This window comes from Mixophyes fleayi, chromosome 5 (genome assembly GCF_038048845.1).
Source record: "Mixophyes fleayi isolate aMixFle1 chromosome 5, aMixFle1.hap1, whole genome shotgun sequence".
Taxonomy (NCBI): domain Eukaryota; kingdom Metazoa; phylum Chordata; class Amphibia; order Anura; family Limnodynastidae; genus Mixophyes; species Mixophyes fleayi.
In genome coordinates, this window is record NC_134406.1 from 213573419 (window position 1) to 213595623 (window position 22205).

The 22205-nt window shown below is 39.6% G+C and overlaps 1 protein-coding gene and 1 long non-coding RNA gene across 9 annotated transcripts in view; one reads left to right on the top strand and one right to left on the bottom strand.

Moving 5' to 3' along the window:
* Positions 1-13166, top strand: part of LOC142158973 (uncharacterized) — a 67361-nt gene extending 54195 nt beyond the window's left edge. The window contains exons 3-4 of one of the 2 annotated variants that reach the window (XR_012692886.1): positions 3596-3828; positions 12830-13166. This is a non-coding gene — a long non-coding RNA (uncharacterized LOC142158973). Of the gene's footprint in view, positions 1-3595; positions 4187-12829 lie in introns of those variants that run through there. The other variant, XR_012692887.1, reaches the window with a different exon arrangement.
* The window catches only part of ZNF521 (zinc finger protein 521), a 271133-nt gene that overhangs the window by 167685 nt on the left and 81243 nt on the right, over positions 1-22205 (bottom strand). For all 7 annotated transcript variants that reach the window (XM_075213446.1, XM_075213441.1, XM_075213445.1 and 4 more), the window contains one exon: positions 6514-9866. In XM_075213446.1, the coding sequence (XP_075069547.1) occupies positions 6514-9426 (2913 nt within the window). In that variant the 5' untranslated portion in view covers positions 9427-9866. The remainder of the gene's footprint in view (positions 1-6513; positions 9867-22205) is intronic.

Here is a 22205-nt window from a genome sequence, read left to right on the forward strand (position 1 = left end):
AATAGCGCTATTCTCAAGCCCCTCCCCCTCTGCCCATATCCCCTCCGGGAACTCCCGGAAAGGATCTTCATAAAGTTGACAAGTATGTATAAAACAGCACACTCCCTTTCTGTTTTGTATTTTCTGTTAAGCCTTGGGCATTATTTAAATTACCTGTTGGGCAGTCTTCTGGGCTGAAGATCTTTATCTAGTAGTCCCATGTGATTACTCGGGAGTACAGTGAGCATGCACCTGAAAACTGATTGGATGGTCAAACTCATTAATGTAAAACGGAACCTATCACTGTGGCAGTAAATGTAACAGTGTAGTCTGTATGTGTCATATCCACTTTAAGGTGTAATGATTACAATTAAGTTTGTTGTAGTTTGTTTATGCTTTCTCAATAAGTAAGAAATCTATCAATCATTAGCTATGTAATTTTTCCTCAAACAATTTCTTAAAATAGTAATTCTAAAGCAGCTGTCTGCTAATAAAAAAAAAAACAGGTGTGGTTTTTTTTGTGGGTTTTTTTTTTAACATAAATCAGAATATTGGTATTAACCATTTTCCTTTGTTATTTTTCTTCGGGCTTCTATTAAATGATTCTGGACTACTGTGGCAACCACAGTCATATCGCACATGATGTAGTAAGCAGGGATGTTTTTGAACACTCCTCCCTCTCCACTATGACATCCACCTTCTCCCCCCCTCTCCAATCACATGACATGCTGTGTCTGTGTTGCAGACTGAAGGTGTCTGGCAGGTAGTTTTGTTTTCCGCCCAGAGAGATTTTGAAAAGGATATAATGATTTGTAGAAGAACAACTATGAAAAATCAGATCCATGCTTAAAATGTACTTAACTTGCTATTTAAAGAAGAAGAAAAAATGTATGTGGGACTACTGTATTAAGTTCTAATTTATAGTTGATTTAAAAAGACCACTAGAGCCAAAAACGTATAAATGGCACATCAATACAACACACCAGAAAACTCTCCCTGTTCAGAAATGGTGAAACTATTAATCCTCATCTGTTACTCAAAGAACCCACTGAGGAATTCACTAAACAATGGTGAAACTATCAGCATTTACATAGCCATTTACAACCTGCAAGAGTTTGCACTACCTTGATATTTCTTTAGTATTATGGTTTTTATACATTTGATTTATTTAATTATTCACATATTTGTTCTCATTTTTAGCCCTTTTGTTTTAAAAAAAAAAATGCTAAAAATACTCTTTGCAAATATAGTGATTACAAAAAAAATGTCACACAAATATCACAAATAATGATCATACAAGTGATACTGTGGGCAATTCAAAAATAAGCAATGAAAAAGTCACAGCGAATTTGAAAAGTTTAAGTGGGTGTAATGTGTAAATAGCCTGTAAGTACTAAATATATTTAGTAAACTTATGTAGTTCCTAAACACAAATGTTGTAAGGGTGACAAGCAAAGATCTCTGAACTTATATTTTCTGTCTTTTTAAATGGGCTTAAAGGTCGTCAGATTTTATTACACCTTTGCCACGGAGTCTAAGTAATAATACCACTTAAAACCCTATAGTTTTCTTCATCAAGTATATATGGGAGGATATATCTACAAGCACACACATAGATAATTAAATGCAAGTTTTGAATATCCAGTACTGTTTCCAAAGTATTTGGGTTCCTGCATATACAGTATCACTGTACAAATGTATCAATTATATGAAGATATTTAGACATAGGGAATGCAACGTCTAAATAACACTAAATTACAAGCAGTAATTGAGAAAAAAAAAGATCTAAAGGTCTCTACTTGGAAAGCTGGTTACTTCCTCTTTATAGATGGAGAGGGGAGGACACTGGAGCCGACTCAGGGATAAACCTACCATCTAGGAGGGTAGATACATACAATATAAAATGAATGTAAACAAGTGAAAGAGCAGTATGGGACAGTAACTGCTTCATTTGTTATATTAATTATAATCCAGAAATTTTACTATAAAATGTTCTGATCTGTAAAATAATTATGCAACAAAGCAAAATATATTTTGAATGTTTACATACGGTGGTACAGTGGTCAGCATTGTTGCTTCACAGTGCTGGAGCCATCTGTGTGGAGTTTGTTCTACGGGTGCTCTGGTTTCCTTCCACATTCTAAAAACATACTGATGATGTAATTGGCTTCTTACAAAAATAACCCTTGTGCGTGTGTCCGTGTGATGGTGCACGCAAGCTGATGTAAATGATTACAAATGTTCTCTGTAAAGCACTGCGTAATTTGTAAGTGATCTAAAAAGTATAATAAATGAATCTATATATTGACGTGCAGGTTTTTCCATTTCTATAGTGTGTGTTAAACTAAATATAGAGTGAGACATTTTATTAAGTTCATACGTGTGGTACATTAGTCATATCAGTGGGTGGTTGGTGTGGTGGTGTCATATGTCTTTATCATCTCTAGGAACAATGGTAATCTTAATCTGACAATACGTCTTATTTGCAAATCATTTGAAATAAGATGTTGTAAGTTATTAATTCTTATTTTCCAACATGCAGCATTTTCAAGTTGAAATTCCCGTGTATAAATTGGGAAGAGCATGGTTTCTTCTATGCTATTCATCTACTCTTGAAGATCAGCTACAATAGCCAAGCATTTATTATTGATGTTGGGTCTCAAATGCCTGGTTTAAAGGATATGTAGGAGCCAAGTGTCATGTGCATAGGAGTAGTACTTTGATCATGGCATTGGTTTGTATTTCTCTGTATATTCTGCGATCAACACCGGGAATAAAACACAGCCCCGTGGTATGCCATATACCGCGCTCCCCTAATGTAGAACTGAAACCTGTGACAACCATGTGACTTGAAGTTTGCTCAAGTTATGAACCCCCCCCCCCCCCCACTAAACTTCCTTTTATAGGCTGAATAAAGTAAAACAGTTATAGGAGCATATTCCAACTTCTAGTTTAAGTTCAACATGATTTCTTAATATTAGGAAAATCAGTATTGCTAATTAAAAGCTTTCGATTGGAGACAAATGATACTGTCTTGAGAAAAGCGAGCTATATGGGAGCCCTATATATTTGGTGGTGGTAACGGGATTAAGGACGACAGTATAGTCCCAGGGGCGCACGGAGGATTGTCAGGGGGGGGGTTTCTCCCCGCCGACCGAAAAAAAAAAAACCACGAGAGAGCCCGCGCATGCGCAGCAGCTCCGTTTCGCCAGCGCTGTCCTATACAGCAGCCGCGGCACTGTCTAAGAAGCGTCTGCGGCGGTACTGTATACAATACAGCACCGCCGCGGACGCTTCTTTGAAAGCGCCGCAGCTGCTGTATAGGACAGTGGCCACTTAGTTAGCGCAGGGTGGGGTTTCAGAAACCCCCCCTGCGTGCGCCACTGAGTCCAGAACGGTACAGTGAGAACAGCAGCAGAACCATTTATATATGGAAATCTCTGGAGGAGAGCGATCTGGGGTACTAGTACAGTCACATTTCTTTTTAGACATAAACGCACTAGTTCACAGACATGAGCTTATATGCAGCTACATCTGTCACAACATTTTACACACGCAGCCTGAAGCAGTCACATTTCTTATCTGATATAACCAAGCTGTCCATTTTCTCCTGCAGGCCTGTTTTCTGCCTCTGTGCATAGGAGATCTATGGATGCATGCGACTGCAAGCTTAACGTGCCCAGCTAACAATCCAGAAAGCATCAATTTAGCGAACAGCATTTCTCCTCCCCTCAATTACTGTGAATGTAGAACACTATCAAGATTTGATACTGAACCATCTACAGGGAAATATCGTCTTTCCTGAATTTTCAATAAGATGTAATCCCTAAGAAGGAAAGGATTTCTAAGGTGAGGGCCCAGATCAATTTCGAACAAAAATTGTATATAGTAGAAATGTACAGCGAATCTTCAAGGGTTTAATTAAAACAACCAATACTTTGCTACATGGCTCATAAAGGAAGCCCAGAGTGTGTGGGTTATGGCAAGCTAAGACTTCACATCAGGAATGAAGTCACTGGAGGCACAGCCAGACTGACCTACAGTGACAGAGAAGTAAAAGAAAAAAACAGCTATGAAAACACTGTTGATGTTATTTTCATATTCTGCTGATATGCCTTTGGAAAAAAATGAACTTCAATGAAATTCCCATATTTCACAGAGGATGTGACCTTTACTATGTTGTGATAAAATTAAACTAGGAAAGTGATGACTATGTGTCCCTTTAAATGTCAAATGTGGATGTTACTTTTTTTTATTGCAATAGAACCTGTAGTGCTCTCCACAAGATTAAGTTGTCAAAGAAAATGATCTGTGTATCTGTGCGAATTTCATCTTGTTGCACGGACTATTGCAATATGCTATATGTAATATTTATAGCGGTAGTACATGTAAGTGGTGATTTTACGCTCTCCTCTAAGCAAGCATAGTAATGCAGAGACTCCCCAGGCACAATGCTGCTTCCAATTTACTTTCGTTCAGACTCTTCATTTTATGGGGCACTGAAAATTTCAAAATAATAAATTAAGCCCTTTATATTCTCCAGGTCACAACTCATTAAAGCAAAAGTCCAGGGAAACAAAGGCACATGAAGGCATTATGGTGTCTACAGCTCTGTAACCCGTTCAATGCCAGGGGGTGGGGGCACATGCCTATTACAAGATTGATAAGTGAATGTGGAATAGAAGAACTTGCATGCACAGGAATCTGTTTTCTGATTAATTCATTGTGTGCCATGGACTTACATTATGTGCATTGGGATCCTTATCAATATCACATTATGCCAACAGTTCATTGTAATCATAATAAATGGGGAAATGTTACAGTCTCTCTGACAGTATTACCTAAATCCACATTGCGCATGATCTTTTCTATGTACATGCCACCATCTAGAGATGCATGAAATTGCGGAGAAATCTCATGCACATAGATGCAAATACAGTTTTGTAGAGGTGCATAGTTCCATCAAACCTGAGCGGCAGCAGCTAGCGGCTTCCGACCTGTGAAGCTGCCGGTTGATGCTCATCCAAGTCAAAGATGAACTGAGACTGTGGTGCTGGCTATGATGTCACAGTCCAGAATTACACTCAGAGTCTGACAGGAGCAGGGGATGCAGCCCCCTCCCCCGTGCCAATATTTAAAACAGGGGGATAGAGGCACAGCGTACAATGAAGGAGAGGTAAGTGACCAAAGCGAGGGGAGAGCCTAAGGCACCCATCGTCCTTCCTCTGGCCCTGCATGTGTGTATACAAGGTATCTCCTTGCTCGGTACACCTGGTACATCTTCTCCCCAGACAAGAGGGTCTGGGGAGAAGATAGACTATTATGTGACAGAGATAAAAACTATTTTAGGGCAAGGTTAACTGTTGGTAAGAACTTTGTAAGAGCTAAGCAACACCCTGCAGCTCGAACATACATTTAAATGCACATGTAAAAGAAAATATGTAGGGATAGCGAACCATTACATACTAACACTCCCCTCCTAAATGTATCAAATAGTTCAACAACTGAATCTATAGAATCAGGCAATGAATTCAGGTAGAACATCTTGCTAGAATTCTAGAATTATCTTTGCTGTCAAAATAATCAGCGCAGTAGCTCCCACTTTAAGAAACATGTCCTCATATAGTCATATCTGGGAAAGACAACGTATCTAGTGCTGTAGTATTCATATGTTCCATTTGGGGGGGGGCGGTAATTTCACTTTCTTTTCCTTTAAAGGAGGATGACTCAGCGTGCTTTGCTGCAGTTGGCCCAATTCTATTCACTGAGCCTTTTCTTTGTTTTTCTCAATAAAATATATATAAAAATCTGTCCAATATATGAAATATTTTGTATTTAAGCTAGCAACACACTGCAATAGTGCTGGACAACTGGTTTATTACTGCAATGTAATGCCCCCAAATGAAACGGATAGAAATCCTGTGTGTGTGTGTGTGTGTGTGGGTGTCCCAATCCCATAAGACCCCAGTATTTGGCATCAGAGATCCAAGAGCTCATCCCGATACAAGTGGATGTGGCCAAATTGGACAGTGATCTTACCACTCTACTTCTGTGTGGCCACATTAACATAAAATGATGGAGCGATAACACTGACGTATCATGTAACTCCACTAAGCCGGGGTTATAGTGACACTCGCACTGCTGTGTACAATATCATATATTCATGGTCGTAATCAACCTTTTAATGCTGCCATATGTTGGGACCACACTGCGATTCAGACTTTGCATAGCTAGCTCAACCCATGTGTTCACAATGGAGGTGGGGGGTACGGGGGAGAGGTATTGTGGTTTTCCAAAGAAGGCCAATACAAACAATGTGTCCTTTCCGGCTACTGTATGACAACCACATAGGATTTGAATACCCAGAACACCATGTGCCCCACTGGAGGAATCCCTGGCCATTTTCAGCGTTAACCCACGGAAGCCAATGCCTCTCCTCCCTCTCTTGCTGGTCTTGTTTATTTACAAACTGCTGCAATAAAATGTGGCAATTAATAAGAATATCACAGATTTACATAATGGAAAAATAACTACCTCATCAGATTGAGAAGGGCTGATCCGGGGCATTGGAGAAACTTGTGGTGTTTTCAGCTGGGTTGTGCTATTTTCCGATGCAAGTTCTCTGTGGATTGTCTGAATGTGGTTTTGGAGTTCATTTTCTGATTCAAATTTAACATTGCAACTAGAGCATCGGGTCTTCATCATGGAGGCCTTATTTTTACCTTCTACACAGGGTAGACTATCAGTTTGACCTAGAATAGGTCTGCTAGTGCTTAAAACCATGTTGGCAGTTGGGCTGGCACTTTTGCTAAGGTTAACACAGATAGCACATAGACCATAGGGTAAACCATTAATATCAAGCTTCACCAGGTCCTGCTTAGAGCGAAACTCTTTCAGACAAGAAGCACACTTGAACAACTTCTGTAAGTTCTGTGCACGCCCAGTGGACTGAATTGCAGACCCATTTCCAGTCTTCTGCATGTGAAATGTGCCATGAATCTTAAGCTCCAGAGTTGAGGTCACTGTCTGCATGCATACCACACAGCGAAACCCTGTCAGAGAGTTCCTTAGATCTGGGTGCAGCTGACAGTGCTCTAAGAAATCCTCCTCACTGTGTAGAGGTAGTTTACAAATTCTGCAGTTCCCAGTGTCCAGACTCTTACTGTGTGTGACTTTGTGTTCTGTAAGAGTCAATAAGGATGGGAAGCGTTCCCCACATATAGGGCACATATAATGCTTTACTGGCCCCAAATGCGTCTGCATGTGCTCTCTCAGACCACTTTCAGAAAAAAACGTACGGGAGCAAACATTGCACTTATAATTCCCCTTAATTAACTCAGCTTTTTTCTTGACAATTGCACTATCTCCAGGTCTGATATTGTGATCTCGAAGCTGGTGATTCTGCAGAAGAGCGTCCATGGTGTAGGCAGCTCCACAAATGTCACAGCCATACATTGGTTCAGAGGTATCAATATCATCTTCACTGCCATCATGACTATTATGAGTTTCTTGATTGTTTGTCAACAACGTCTGAAGTTCCACTTCTTCTTTCTGAACTTGCTCAGGTGCTCCATTAGTTCCACAGTTTTGTGTCTTGGCTTCAAACACGCAATGTTTTTCCCGCAAGTGTTTTTCCAATAAAATGATGGCATGAAAAGCTTTGCTGCAAAATTTGCAATTATATTTCTTGCTGTGGGTTGTGATGTGGCACTGTAACTCCACCTCGGTGCCAAAAGATTCTCCACAGAAGATGCACTTGTGGATCTTTCCCTGGTTCTCCAAGTGATTGTGCTTCACATGGAGCTGTAAGTCGGTTTCTGTGCGGAAGTCCCAATTACAGGAAGTGCAGCGATACACTTTCTTTTCATTGCTGTGTTTCACAGCCAGGTGAAGCTGAATGGAAACTTTGGAGTCAAACACTTCCTGGCACAGGGTACAACGGAAGAAGACAAACGTATGCATGTCTAGCAAGTGCTTCTGCAAGTCATCTACTGAAGTAAACTGTTTGTCGCAACTTTCACAAATATAATATGTAGACGTTATCATAAAGTGAATAGTAACATGCTTCAGAAGAGATTCTTGGTTTGGAAAATCCTTGTTGCACTGAGGGCACGTCAGTTTTGGCAGAACAGTATCAAGATGAGTTTTTAAGTGAGTTTGAAAACCATCGAGGGATGAATACTTGGCACCACACTGATTGCAGATGTACTCGCCTGCAGGTCTTGAAGGAGTGCCACCAATGGACTGCATCATCTTTAAAGAGGATTGATCCAAAGAAACAGGAGATAAGGGACTCAGAGCTCTAGATTTCTTTCCGTTATGAATGTAATTTAATGCCAGCGGAATATTCTTGTGATTTTCTTTAATATGCTTGTTTAATTTAAGAACACTATTGAAGATAGGAGAATTGGTGCAGTATGAGCAGGAGTATACTTCAACTACAGACTCTTTAGGGGTACCTAACACTGGAGAGCCAAAACGAGAGCTGCTGAGGTCACAATGGACTTGACGAATGTGCTCCTCTAATGAGGTGTCTGTGAGAAATCCCATGTAGCAATGGGGACAAAAGAATGCATTACTGTCTTTTGCAACCGGATTTGCAAACCCATGCGAACTTCTAATGTGCTCCTGGAGCATGTTAAGGTCATTGAATATTTCAGCGCAAAAGTTGCACTGATACACCATGGCAGGCATAGTAGAAACTATTAGTGCTGAATCCTGAGCTTCATGTACCTGTTTAAGATGTTCATTTAGATTGTAGAGTGAAGGTAAGACTTCTAAGCAGTACTGACAGATGTGAGCCTGTTCTGGTTTATCTAAATGCATAGTTTTAAGATGTATCTGGAGAACAGCCAGGCTGGAAAATAACTGTTTGCTGCAGTAGATACAGCTATATGTAACTTTTGCTTGTTTGCTTGAAGGGGCATTGATATCACTGGTTTGTTGTGAAGCCCTTTTCCGACCACGACTTTTAGTTAGTGGTGGAGCAACATCTACCATTGTAGAGCTGTCCACAGAAAGGTTTGAATCGGGGGTGGTGCTAGATACGGATGTATAGCCTACAGTAACTAAGGAGGGACTGTTGCTTGGATTACAGGATTCTGGATGCTGATGACTGTCCATATGGCTGTAGAGCTCCTCAATGCTGTGGAAATTCTCAGAACAAATGTTACAATTGTTCTTCTTCTCATTGCTGTGCATTTGCTCCATGTGATTCAAAAGGGAGGTTTCTTCAACAAAAAGTTCATGGCAATACATACATTGGATAGCAGCTCTGTCATCATTTGGAGAACATTCAGGGTGACATTCAGCTATGTGTTTCTGAAGATCCTCAGGAAAATCAAACCCTTCCTCGCATTGGCTGCATTTCTGTGTGTCCTTCATTTTCCAATCCTCCATTCTAGCCCCAGACTGTGAACAATCTTTATTTCTCTCATGAACCTGCATATGACCATGCAAAGAACTTGACGACAGGAACCCCCGTCTACAAATGGCACATTTATATGGCTTGTTGGAGGTATGAGTCTTTAGATGAATTTTAAGATGATCACTTCTGGAAAATGCTGCATCACACTCACTGCAGTGGTATTTTTTATCTCCAGTATGTAGTTTTATATGACGGTCCCGACTTCTTTTGTGCTTAAACAATCTACTACAATATGTACACTTGAAAGGGAGCTTGTCACTGTGACTCTGTTCATGATGTTTTAAATAGCTGAGGCGACTGAATGATTTGTCACAAAACTGGCAGGGATAGGGCAATCCTGGAATACCCTCCTCTTCACCAAAATCACAACCCTCTCCGTGGCAAGGAGACGTCTGGTCTTTACTAGACGGTGATGATGCTGGCCAAGAGCAAGATGGATCATCTTCTATATCTGCACCATCTGAAAGATACAAAATGATTGGGTCAGAAATCTGTATAGGAAGAAGGGTGCAACAAGAATTAACTTCAAAAACTTTAACAGTTAGTAATAGCCAATAGATAAAATTAATAAAAAATAAATAAATAAAAAATAAATTACTGTATGAAGCTGCACTACTACAAACTATAAAAAATATTTTCTTAAGGTGCGCTCTCTCCCGAGGGCTGCTCTGTACCTTCGCTTTTCCTGGGGCTTCTCTGTTTCCAGGAGGGAAGGGGCGAGCTTGGTTGCCAGAGATGGTGAGCATTATTGATGTTCCCACTCCGAGTCAGCTAACCCCTTGAGAAATGGCTTCAGGTAGGGGGCTGCTATATGCACACATTTTTCCTGGGGCTCCAGCAAGCGGGAGGGGTACCTTAGAATATTTCGATAGGTAGTTGTGCAGCCTTAAAGAACTCTTAAGTTCGTTGAGAAAAAAAAAAAGAGCCCTAGGGGAAAATGTATTAACCTACGATTTTTCAAATCATTATTATTCGGCAAGTTTGCAGTGAAATTTAAACTTAAATGGCTTTAAATGCATTTCCGTTTTAAAGGCATTGCCGTTTTAAATTTTCACTGCAAATTCGGCGAACAGCGGCAAGATGAAATAAATTGGCAGTTAATACATTTACCCCCTAAAATCCACATATATTATAGTTATCAGATCCACATCACTGGCCCATTTGGCTAATAAATTATTGATATATACATGTTTTTATTAGTACAGATATAACCTTTGTATAGCAGAATGTTCATATTTAGGAATTCTAATAAGCAGCAGCTATTCCATAGAGCAGTATTTAAGGTAAAGTTCAGCATGCATGAATGTGCATTGTGTTCAAGTTCAAGAGGTTCCTCGCCATTTCTTCCTTTCTGCAAAAACATTACCATGTTGAACTTCCTTAGGAAAATAGGAATTGTACTTTTAAGTGACACAGACAAAGCAACAAACCGGAAAAAGGAAAATTGATAAACTCTTATGGATAAAACTTGAAGATTTATTAGCAACACTAAAGTTAAACAATGATGCTGGCCAGTTGACATGACTGTTCTATGTACAACATGTAGTGTGTATGATATGGATAGTGCAGAGACACAGACAATGGCAACATTATTTAGATCATTTACAATTAAGTACAATTACATAATGTCAAATAAATATTCTGAATGCAATCTAGATATTTCAGAGCACTTTTTTTTGTTTACCCAGTAAATCTGCTGCTAGTTCTAAGCCACTTAGCCACTGGCATGAAACATCATACCAGTGTTTACACACTAGTAAAATCATTTAAACTGTTATGGAAATGGAACATATTGTTTTCAATGACCCGATACACACTTACACCCAGGAGCAGGAGTGATATTTCATGGATTTTGCCTGCTCTATTATCTGTGTGTGTCCTTCATTGATTCCCCCACTCACACGTGACCACTACATGCCAAAATACAATATATTCTATACCCTCTTTTCTCTAGCTAGGAGGGGGCATCTAATGTGACAGTGAATTAACCAGGGCAGGAGTATGCACCAGAAGTTGGAATAGGAAGGAAATGGGGTAGGAGGGAAAAGAGGTATAAAAGAGTGGTGAGAGCAAAAGATGAACACATGGCATGGTAGAAAAGGGGAAATTAGGTCTTTTAAAATCAGTCTTATATTAGTTGCTATACTGCTATTCCTATGTTGACTTTAACCCAGCTAGGTAAGACCCCGCCCCCCCTCCCCCCACCGGGGGTAAATGTATTATGCTGCAGATTTTGCAAGTCACCGATATTCTGCGACTTTGCGGGGCAAATGTAAAACAGCCGTCTTAAATTTTAACTGCAAAGACACTGAATTTCAGTGACTTGCAAAAACCGCAGCATAATACATTTACCCCCTGCAATGTTACCTGAAAATTAAAATTGACAAATTCTAATTATAGCAATTACATATATATTTATGTATATGTTAGGCAAGTTATGATGGGGACTAGACAAAGTGAAATTTTATTTACTATTTTTTCCCTTCATTTCAGTGTAAAGTTGATCTACCAGTGCAGTCTGGGTCCACCAGCTGATAGGTCAGCCGTTGTTTGGAAGTAACTGTCCCTAGCTGCAGCACTAGAATCTGAGGCAGACATTGACAGCAATACTATGTATATGGGGTTGTGTGATACAGTGTGCGGGTTTAAATGAAAGCTAAGAGGAGAAAAGTTCATGGCTGGGCACCATAGCAAAATTTGGGAAAAGGCCCAGTGATGCACGGATCAGGACATGCTCAGAAGAGATCTCTCAGACCAGATTGGGGGAATCGAAGGGATCTGGGGTCTGGAAGAGTTATCAGATATTGCTGGGCACCCCTCACCTCCGGGCCTTGTAGTGGCCCCGCATCTTGCATCACAAGTAGTTCTGCCTTTCTGTGTATTACTTGGCTTTCCCCCTTTGGACATACATGGTACCAATGACAGGCAGGAAGATGTTAAGCTTATAATGGAATCCAGGAAACCAATGCAAAACTGAACCATCAAATATCTAATTTGTGCTCATATAGTCATCACATTTCATCTAATGGTCATAAACCCGATTTATAGAAATATGCCTGTTCTAAGGGTGTTCAAATATGAACAACCTTTCTGTGTCAGCCTGAGAAGATTTGCTTGTGATTGGACAGCTTTTCTTCTACATTTGAATACAGGAGCAAAGAAATAAATAAATCAGAGGACCTGTGCTGTATAATCTATGGACAAGGCAGTTCATCCAATTTGTTAACAGATCTAAAATATGTCCAAGTAGGGAGAAACCCTAACAATGTATTAGCATGTTTTGACTTGTGGCCAGCCTCATCTTTGCAGAGATTATTTTCTTTCCAAAATGAGAGTCTGGGTAGGTATAAACACAACCTAAGTGTACGTTCCTTTAAGGTACAAAGTTTTTACTAAAATCTTAACCCCTTTACTTATCCGCAGGAAACAGATGAGGATTCATTCCTTTCCTGCATCAAGAAACTGATGACAACACCATCTCACTATCAATGCCAGATGGCAGCCTCCTAACTCTGTAAAAACAACCAAACGCCACTCCTGGAAGCATGCCCGTTACAACAATTCCTTTTATTACAAGCTGGAAATGGCAGGATTTGGGGGGATTTATTAATGCTCTCACACAAAAAGTTATATGAAGGGGGCTCTTCACCATGTGTAATCCAAAGTAACCAAACACATTGCTGTAACCAACTGCTGTCAGGAAACTGGAAGAAATATGTGGAAATAAAATTAAAATGCTCTTATTCATTCTGCAAAATATATAAAATTAGACAAAGCAGAACCGTTATTTAGTCATATAAAACTGTTACCTAATAACAGCACTGCGTTAATCACTAATTATAAATAAAGTTTACAAAGCTTAAAAAAAAAAAATATATATATATATATATTTTTAAGCTTCGTTCAGCATTAATGTATCTAAAAAAAGAACATTGTTTTATCTTCTACCCATTTCATAGTTGCCACCGTCTTGAATATCTCTAGTTAGGTTTAACCTTTACCCACTTTCTTTCCAGGAAACTGTGAGATGTCGATGTGTATGTGACCAATTGCCCTCTATACAAATTTGGTTACCAAAGCAGTAGTGTAGACTGCCAATTAGACCATAAATAACTTTCCTGCATTTTTATTCACAGCCCAAATGTAAAAAATGGGTAAGTACAAGTATGACGGCTTTCCTTCTATCGCCATCAGTAGCAGAGACTTAATTAAAGGCTTTATATAATTAAATCAAGCTTTCCTTTGAATCAGTATGGTCAAAATCAATATTGAAATTTTTCTTTTACAATTATGTTGTATAACAAATCTGTGCGCGAGCCATATGGACGCCCAGCAACATTGTATGTAAATAGCGGTGAAACAAGATGTTATATCACCCCGATAAGCAGCAATAGAAAATATATGTTTTCACAACTGGATCATATATGCATCCCTTTATTCTAACTTGGACAGGGTCTAAAGGATGACAGCTTTGACACACTACATATCAATAATGTATAAATAGTTCTGTCACTTCTTCTGTAAGTGTGAGATAGAGCCATATTTGCCACCATTTTTAATTGCTACAATCATAGAAAATGAACACCATGAGAACAGCATATTATGCTAAAATTAAACTTGAGTCTCAAGTAAACTTTATCCACAAAATCCATTTTCTCAAACTAGCTGAACCATAGGTGACAGTCAACATTCACCTGATACTTAGTCTCATGACTAACCCGCATGTATATTATTCTTGCTTCCTATATGGGCAATGCCCAAAAGAAGCAGGAGCAAAATGATGTGTCAGGTTGCAGCTGATTGGACAACGATGAGTCTTTCTGTGGACTGTCCAATCAGCTGAGATGTAGCACACAGCATCAATCTTACCCACTTAGAACCTCCTCCAGAGAACAAATAGTAGGTTTGGGGGAAGGGGTGGGGGTGAACATAATTTTGTCATAGGCACATTTAAATGTAAATCAGCTACCTGAATTTTCCTTTGTCTACTGGACCCTTATGGCACAGCATCATTTATGGTTTAACATTAGTGATAATGATTTTGCCATTGAATAGGTAAGGTATACGTTTTCATTTTATATTTTAGGACAATGTAGCTTTCAATGTATCTAAACTTTGCAAATACTTTAGAAAATGCATAGTTAGCATTGCACTCATCCTCAATATGTCTACCAGTGTGCAGAAGCTTCTTCTCTACTGTAGAGGTCAGTATTGCAATTACATTTAAACAGTGACCACATCTGAACCTATGTACTTTTCAACAGTGCTACAACCTGTTTAAACCGTAAAAGCAAAGGCCATTATTTCACTGGTCTTATGTTCTGTATCTCACTCAAAATCAGGATTCTTTATAGATAATCATAGTTCACTGCATTAAACGTTAAGCTGCAATTTTTCTGTGCAAAAGGAACACTAGGGACTTAATACCAATAATTAGATTGCTGTTTTATAACGGAGCAGTAACGGAAGATACTGTAAATTCAATTTTTTTTATTTTTTTTTTAAAAAATCTTTGTTATCCTATTGCCGATATAAATCCTCTCTCTTGCAGCACTCAATATATGCTGCTCAGTGTAAATGTGTTTTCTGTGTAACTGTAAGTATGCTGCATTTCAGATGAAAGCACTTAATGTTGCAATGTAAATTTTTAATTTTTCTCAAGCAGTTCAGTTACTTCACACTAACAGGTTCTGAGAGGGTTTCAATTCTATTCATTCAAATAAAAGTATATTTATTTTTTTAAAAAAAATATGTCTGGAAAGTCTATTTAAAGATGCCAATCTGTGTGTTTAGTATGTGCGGATTTTTTTGGGGGGAAAGGGTCTAAATTCACGTTGTTTCACCATTTCCATAAAGCACATTAAAAACAAGTGTGTGAACACTCACAGATGAAAGTATCCAACACTCTTGAGATTTCCAGTGGAAAGAGCTGGCTGACTTCTCTCCAAGCAGACAGGAATGCCCGTGATTTCGAGGCCTGAGTAAATAAAAGAGGTCCTTATTTCCTAATTTTGCTGGCTAGCCATACTGCAGCAGTCTCTGTGTTACTGCCAAAGGGGATACAAAATCTGGAACTACACCCAACAGCTAAAGAACTGTCTTTGTTAGTCAGCCAGACTTTCCTGACCATCTTCTGGCAATAAAACTGCCATATCCTGCAAAGAAGACCTCCATCTCCAGTTTGATCATTCTCTAGTCTGCCTAATAGGACTACACAACAGATTCTGCCGGCACCGTGCTGGAAGAGGACAGCTGGATACGCAGTTAGTGGCAGCACAACACCTGTTCAGTAATATTTATGGTAAAAAGTGCTAGATAACAGTTTAAACTGCAAAGCAATACCACAGGAGATATTCCATACAAAAGGAACGGAAAATCCATGTTCAAAGTACCTTTCGCCAGCCATATGACAGCCAGTCTGTGTGTGCAACATATCGCATGACTGTATTACTCACCTGCATGCTCTGACTGACTGGTGAAAAATAAAATGCTTTTAAAATAAAAAGATACTATAATAATTGGTAACTCAGCACAATAAAACAGAATGTATATAGTGTAGATCTGAACAAAAAAAATAAAATAATAATGTTTGACTGCTGCTATCATTGAACTCTGTTCACAGTTTTGGTTGCTAACATTTGTGGGTTAGCACATCCATTATGTTAAGTATAACATCAGTTATAAGACGTTATAAATATGGTGACCATTTTCATATACAATATAGGATCTATTATCCACAATGCTTATGACGAGGTTTTTTTTCTCTTTTTCAAAATTGCAAAATACCTAAAATATAATTTACATAAAATAAAAATAAAAAAAAACACTCCTCTTTCCCCTTCTTGGCCATGGCAAACCCCTCCTCATTAAGCTGCTTACCAGTGCTCCTCGCAGTGAGAATGTGTATGATATTACTGGATGGCATTACTACTGAACAGCAGCAATTATTTCCTTCTTTTAGAAGTTTCTGGATATCACATACGTATTAGCAAAATTTTTTCATAAGTTTGCACTCAAAGGCGGAATTCAATTGACCGTACGTAATAGTACGGGCCGCGCTGTTTGCGAGAAGACTGTGGCCCACTCACTATTACCATTACTACGATAATAGTGCACATTATTACCATTAGTACAGTAATTTCAATGACGATTTTTGCTTGCCGCTCTGTGAGCACGGAGCAAATCTGTGTTAAACTTACTGTAATAGCGCGAGATCCGGGTTGTTCTCACGAACAACACGGTCAATTGAATTCCCCCCAAAGTGTACCATGTTTCACCATACTCATACATATGCTCTATCAAACAGCCAAATGTAACTAGCAAGTAATGTAAACTTTGATGGAGCCTTCACTCATTTAGATACAAATACCAATCATTCCTCTTTTCCCTGATTGGAATATTACATTTATTTATTAAAACAGACCGACGTTATATCATTATATGGAATAATGACTGTATAAAGCAGACTTTACATCCAGCCAAACTGAAACAATGAAAAATGCTCTAAGGAATAAAAAATGAGGTCTAACAAGGGCAACGTAAATAAAGAAAACAAAAAAAGGTAGGTAGGATAATGTCTCGGTAATAAACTATCTTCATTGTCAAGCATTAACTCAAAACGTTGACACATAAATGTCATATTTAAGTGTCTGTGTTCCAGAAATGGAATGGCATGTTTGTAGAGTTGTCCCTGGAGAATAGCTTCAAATACTACCTAACGATTTCCATTGTTTCAATGAGTAGTAAGTACTACACTGATGAGCTTTAGCAAGAGCAAAACAGTCTTTGTGTAGGTGGGATCTTTAGAATGACCCATGTCATGCTGGCATGTCAATGACATAGCAGAAGTTTGTGCTCTGGAAATGGAATGTTTGTTTGGATATTTATGTTAAAAGTAAAAAAAAATAGACAAGATATTAATACCATGTTCTAATTAAGGAAAAATGTTAGCTGACACAAGTCCAGCTAGGATTACATACAAAATAGGATATACTGCCATGATGCTTCTAAAAAAATACATGTCATATTGAAAGTTTAAAACTTATTTCTTATATTTCCCTGGACAGGGTTCCTTGATATACCTTTCTACCCAATCTGGATCTCTGCGATGGCAAGCCGGCCTCTTAACTGCCCTTCAGGGTCTTTGTGTCATGTATGTTCAGTGCTGCACAGCAATTTTTACTTAAAATATACCTGAATTTACAATAGATGTTTTCTAAGCAGCTAAAACCAATTGATTTACAAATCCAGCACATCTAACATCAGGGGCATTTTCTTTTTCTTGGTGGAACCCACTGAGAGCAAGGCTTCTAGAAAATAGTTATCATTTCCTGAGATTTACTGTAGCTAGAAAACAGCAGTTTAAATATATACTGCTGTGCTTGCTGTAGGAGTAACCAGAAATAAAAATGAAAAAGGATGGGAGATATGTAAGGGATATTTAAGCGATTCAAACACCATAACTAGGACAATGTCCACCTGTCTGAATGTGTCATATCACCTTGCTGTGAAGTAAAAAAAAAAATGTACACAACCAGCTTTTATATAAAGAAACAAGCCACAAATTCTGGCCAGAAAACACACAGTTGGAAGACGAAAAAAAAAGCATGTTTAGATTAAAAATCTATGCAATTATTATTATCGTAGATTTGTAAAGTGCCACAGTGCTCCGCAGCGCCGTACAGTAGCAAAAACAGTACATTCATAAAACTGGGACAAACAAGGTAGGCAAAATACATGCAGACATGAAAACAAAGGGTATTAAGGACCCTGCTCAATAGAGAGCTTACATTCTAAGAGGAAGAGGGCACAGTTCAGACAAAAGGCATTAATGTGGTTCAGAGTGGAGATTGGGAAAGTTGTGAGGGTGCATTAGTGTAAATAGTGTTATTGAGGATAAGGTCATCTCTAAAAAAGAGATGGGTTTTCAAAGAGCATCTAAAGATTTGAAGGCTGTGGGAAAGTCTGATTGAGCGAGGTAGGTGGGGAGTAGCACGGGAGAAGTCTTGTAGGCGAGAGTGAGAGGTGGATACAAGAGACGAGACAAGGCGCAGGTCAGAGGTAGATCTAAGAGGGCGGGAGGGAGAGTATTTTGATATGAGATTTGAGATGTATGCAGGGGTAGTGTTGTTGAGGGCTTTGTAGGTAAGGGTGAGTAATTTGAATATGATTCTGGAGGACAAAGGGAGCCAGTGTAGAGATTTGCAAAGTGGTGCAGCAGAAGTGGAGCGGTGAGAGAGGAAGATCAGTCTTACAGCATTTAGGATGGATTGAAGTGTGGATATATGGGTGCCAGGAATGCCAGATAGCAGAAGGGTGCAATAGTCAAGACGGGAAATGATAAGAAAATGGATAAGAGTTTTGGTAGCATGTTGAGTAAGAACAGGGCATGTTTTGGCAATGTTTTCAAGTGGAGTCAACAGGACTGGGAGAGAGTCTGGATGAGAAATAAAGCAGAGGGTGGAGACAAGTGTGACACCAAGGCAGCGGGCTTGGGAGACTGAAGAAATTGTGGTGTAATTAACAGTGATGGAGATTTGAATTCAGGTGGTGACTCTGGCAGGAGGGAATATAATAAGCTCTGTTTTGGACATGTTGAGCTTTAGGTAGCGTTGGGACATCCATGTGGAGATAGCAGAAAGACAGTTGGTTACACAAGATAGTACAGAAGGAGAGAGGTCAGGGAAAGAGATATAGATCATCATCATCATTTATTTATATAGCACCACTAATTCTGCAGCGCTGTACTGAGAACTCACTCACATCAGTCCCTGCCCTATTGGGGCTTACAGTCTAAGTTGCCTAACACACACATACACACAGACAGACACACTAGGGTCAATTTGTTAGCAGCCAATTAACCTACCAGTATGTTTTTTGGAGTGTGGGAGGAAACCGGAGCACCCGGAGGAAACCCACGCAAACACGGGGAGAACATACAAACTCCTCACAGATAAGGCCATGGTCGTGAATTGAACTCATGACCCCGGTGCTGTGAGGCAGAAGTGCTAACCACTTAGCCACCGTGCTGTCCGATTTGTGTTTTATCAGCGTAGAGGTGGTATTGGAGGCCAAATGAGTGAACTAGTGCCCCAACATAAGAGGTGTACAATGAAAAATGTAAAGGGCCAAGAACAGAGCCTTGTGGGACCCCAACAGATAGTGGGAGGGGAGGATATGTCAGACGTATAAACACTAAAGGAGCATTTCGATAGGTAGGAAGTAAACCAGGAAAGAACTTTGTCACGAAGGTATTAAAGGTATTAACATGTAAACAATTACACGTTGAGAATGTTATTTCCATTGTTGGCAGTATATATTCTAATGGCAATGGGGGTTAGCATTGGTGCCTCACAGTGTTGGGGTCATAGAGTTTGTATGTTCTTCTCATGTTTGCACAGGTTTCCTCTCTGGTGCTCCAGTATCCTCCCCACAGGCCAAAAACATACTGGTGCTTAAATGGCTTCTGAGAAAATGGTCCCTAGTCTGTGTGCGCGTGCAGGGAATTTAGATTCTAAGCTCCAATGGGGCAGGCAATGATGTGAATGATTACATATCCTCTGTACAGCACTGTGTAATATGATTAGCAAGATAAATAAAAAACAATAAAAGATAATAAAATAATGCAAACCCATTTGGACATTTTGATTTTGGAGGGGTTATGGCTGCCTGGAACCATAGTATATATCACAGACTATAAAACTCCTCCCAAAGTGATTTTCAGGGCCTTCATGCATAGGTTTTATAGCTAGAGCAACATTCATCAGGTATTAACTACTGAACTTAACAACCCTGTTCATCTCCAAACAGCTGTCTACATGGAGGATTCTATCTTGGCACTTACCCAGGTCATTCTCAGAAAGCTCAGTTACTATTCACTTGGAAGCATAGCTTTGTCTAAAATGACTTGGTATGCTGAAGCATTAAGATTGCCCTTCACTGGGTCTAAGGGGCCTAGCCCAAACCCTGAATAACAGCCCCATACCATTATCCCTCATCCACCAAACTTCACAATTGTGCAGTCAGGCAGGTAACGGTCTCCTGGCATCTGCCAAACCCAGAATCGCCCATCTGACCATCAAACAGAGAAGTGTGATTCATCACTCCACAGAACACATTTCCACTGCTCCACAGTCCAGTGTCGGCGAGATTTACACCACTCCATCAGATGCTTGAAAATGGTCTTGGTGATGTGAGACTTGCATGCAGCTGCTCGGCCATGGAAACCCATTTCACTAAGCTCCCACCACACAGTTTTGTGCTTACATTAATGCCAATGGAAATTCATTAACTCTTCAGCTATGGAATCAGCAGAACGTTGGCGACTTTTACGCACCATGTTCCTTAGCAGTCATTGACCCTGCTCTGTGATTCTACGTGGTCTTCGACTTTGTGCCTGAGTTGCTGTTGTTTCCTAATGCTTCACTTTCTAATAATACCACGTACAGTTGACCGTGGAATATCCAGCAGGGATGAAATTTCACGAACTGTCTTATTGCAAAGGTGGCATCCTATCACAGTACTACGCTTGAAGTCACTGAGCTCTTCAGAATGACCCATTTTGTATCACAAATGTTTGCAAATGGAGACTGTATGTCTAGGTGCTTGATTTTATACACCTCTGGCAAAGGGTCTGATTGAAACACCTCAATTCAATTATTAACAGGTGCGGCCAAATACTTTTGTTCATATAGTGTATCTAAGAAACAACCTGTACATTACATTGTATAGCCTGTAATTGGAAAACATGTAATAGGCAGTTGCATCAAGTTGCTCAAAGTTTATGGTATCTGCCAATTGCAGCATCTTGTTTCATGCGTATGGGTCAAAGACATAGCTTTTGAAAAGTTTAGGCATTGTGGCTAAATATATCACACGTTATAGGAATTTAGTAAAACGAATGACGTGAATCGCTCAGTTCTGTCATTACCTCACTTTTGCCTTGTATCAGTAACTTCATGCTTTGCCTTAACGGTATACAAGGCTACAAGTAAAGTTTATAATATCACTGCACTACTGTTATTGATAACATATATTGTCAGGGCTGTGTTTACAGTCCAAGCTGCTATAGGAATTGCAATAGAACATACCTTAAATTAGCTATTTTGCATTCCACATGCTTATGTCACATCATCCCAATCATGGCCTTATCTGTGAAGAGTTTGTATGTTCTCCCTGTGTTTCCTCCGGATGCTCCAGTTTCCTCCCACACTTCAAAAACATACTAGTAGGTTAATTGGCTGCTATCAAAATTGACCCTAGTCTGTGTCTGTCTACTTCTCTGTCTGTGAGTGTGTCTCTATATTAGGGAATTTAGACTGAAAGCCCCAATGGGGCAGGGACAGATGTGAGCGAGTTCTCTGTACAGCGCTGCGGAATTAGTGGTGCTATATAAATAAATGCTGCTGATGATGATGATCATAGCCTCTCCTTTATTTTTGGATGTAGGCTGATGGGGGGGGAAAAAGTGGCTGCTAAAGACCAAGAAGCAAAAAGAAATATTAAAAAAAGTAGAGATAAATAAATATACTGTCCCTTTTGCTCATTCAAAATAAAGCATGCATATTGGCTCTCCTGAAATGGGTCCAGGAGACCTCCAAAATAGTGGGCGACTTCCCGGACAACAGAAAGAGCCTGGCAATCCCACTGAAGCTGGGCCAGATAGAGAAAGAGTGGGAGGAACCCAGCAGGAAGACGTGTTCATCATCTGGCTCCGCAAACCGCAACATGTCTGATTGGAGTTATTTACACCCACCCACAATTTCCCAGTGCTATCCTCTGCATCTCCTGGACAGGAGGT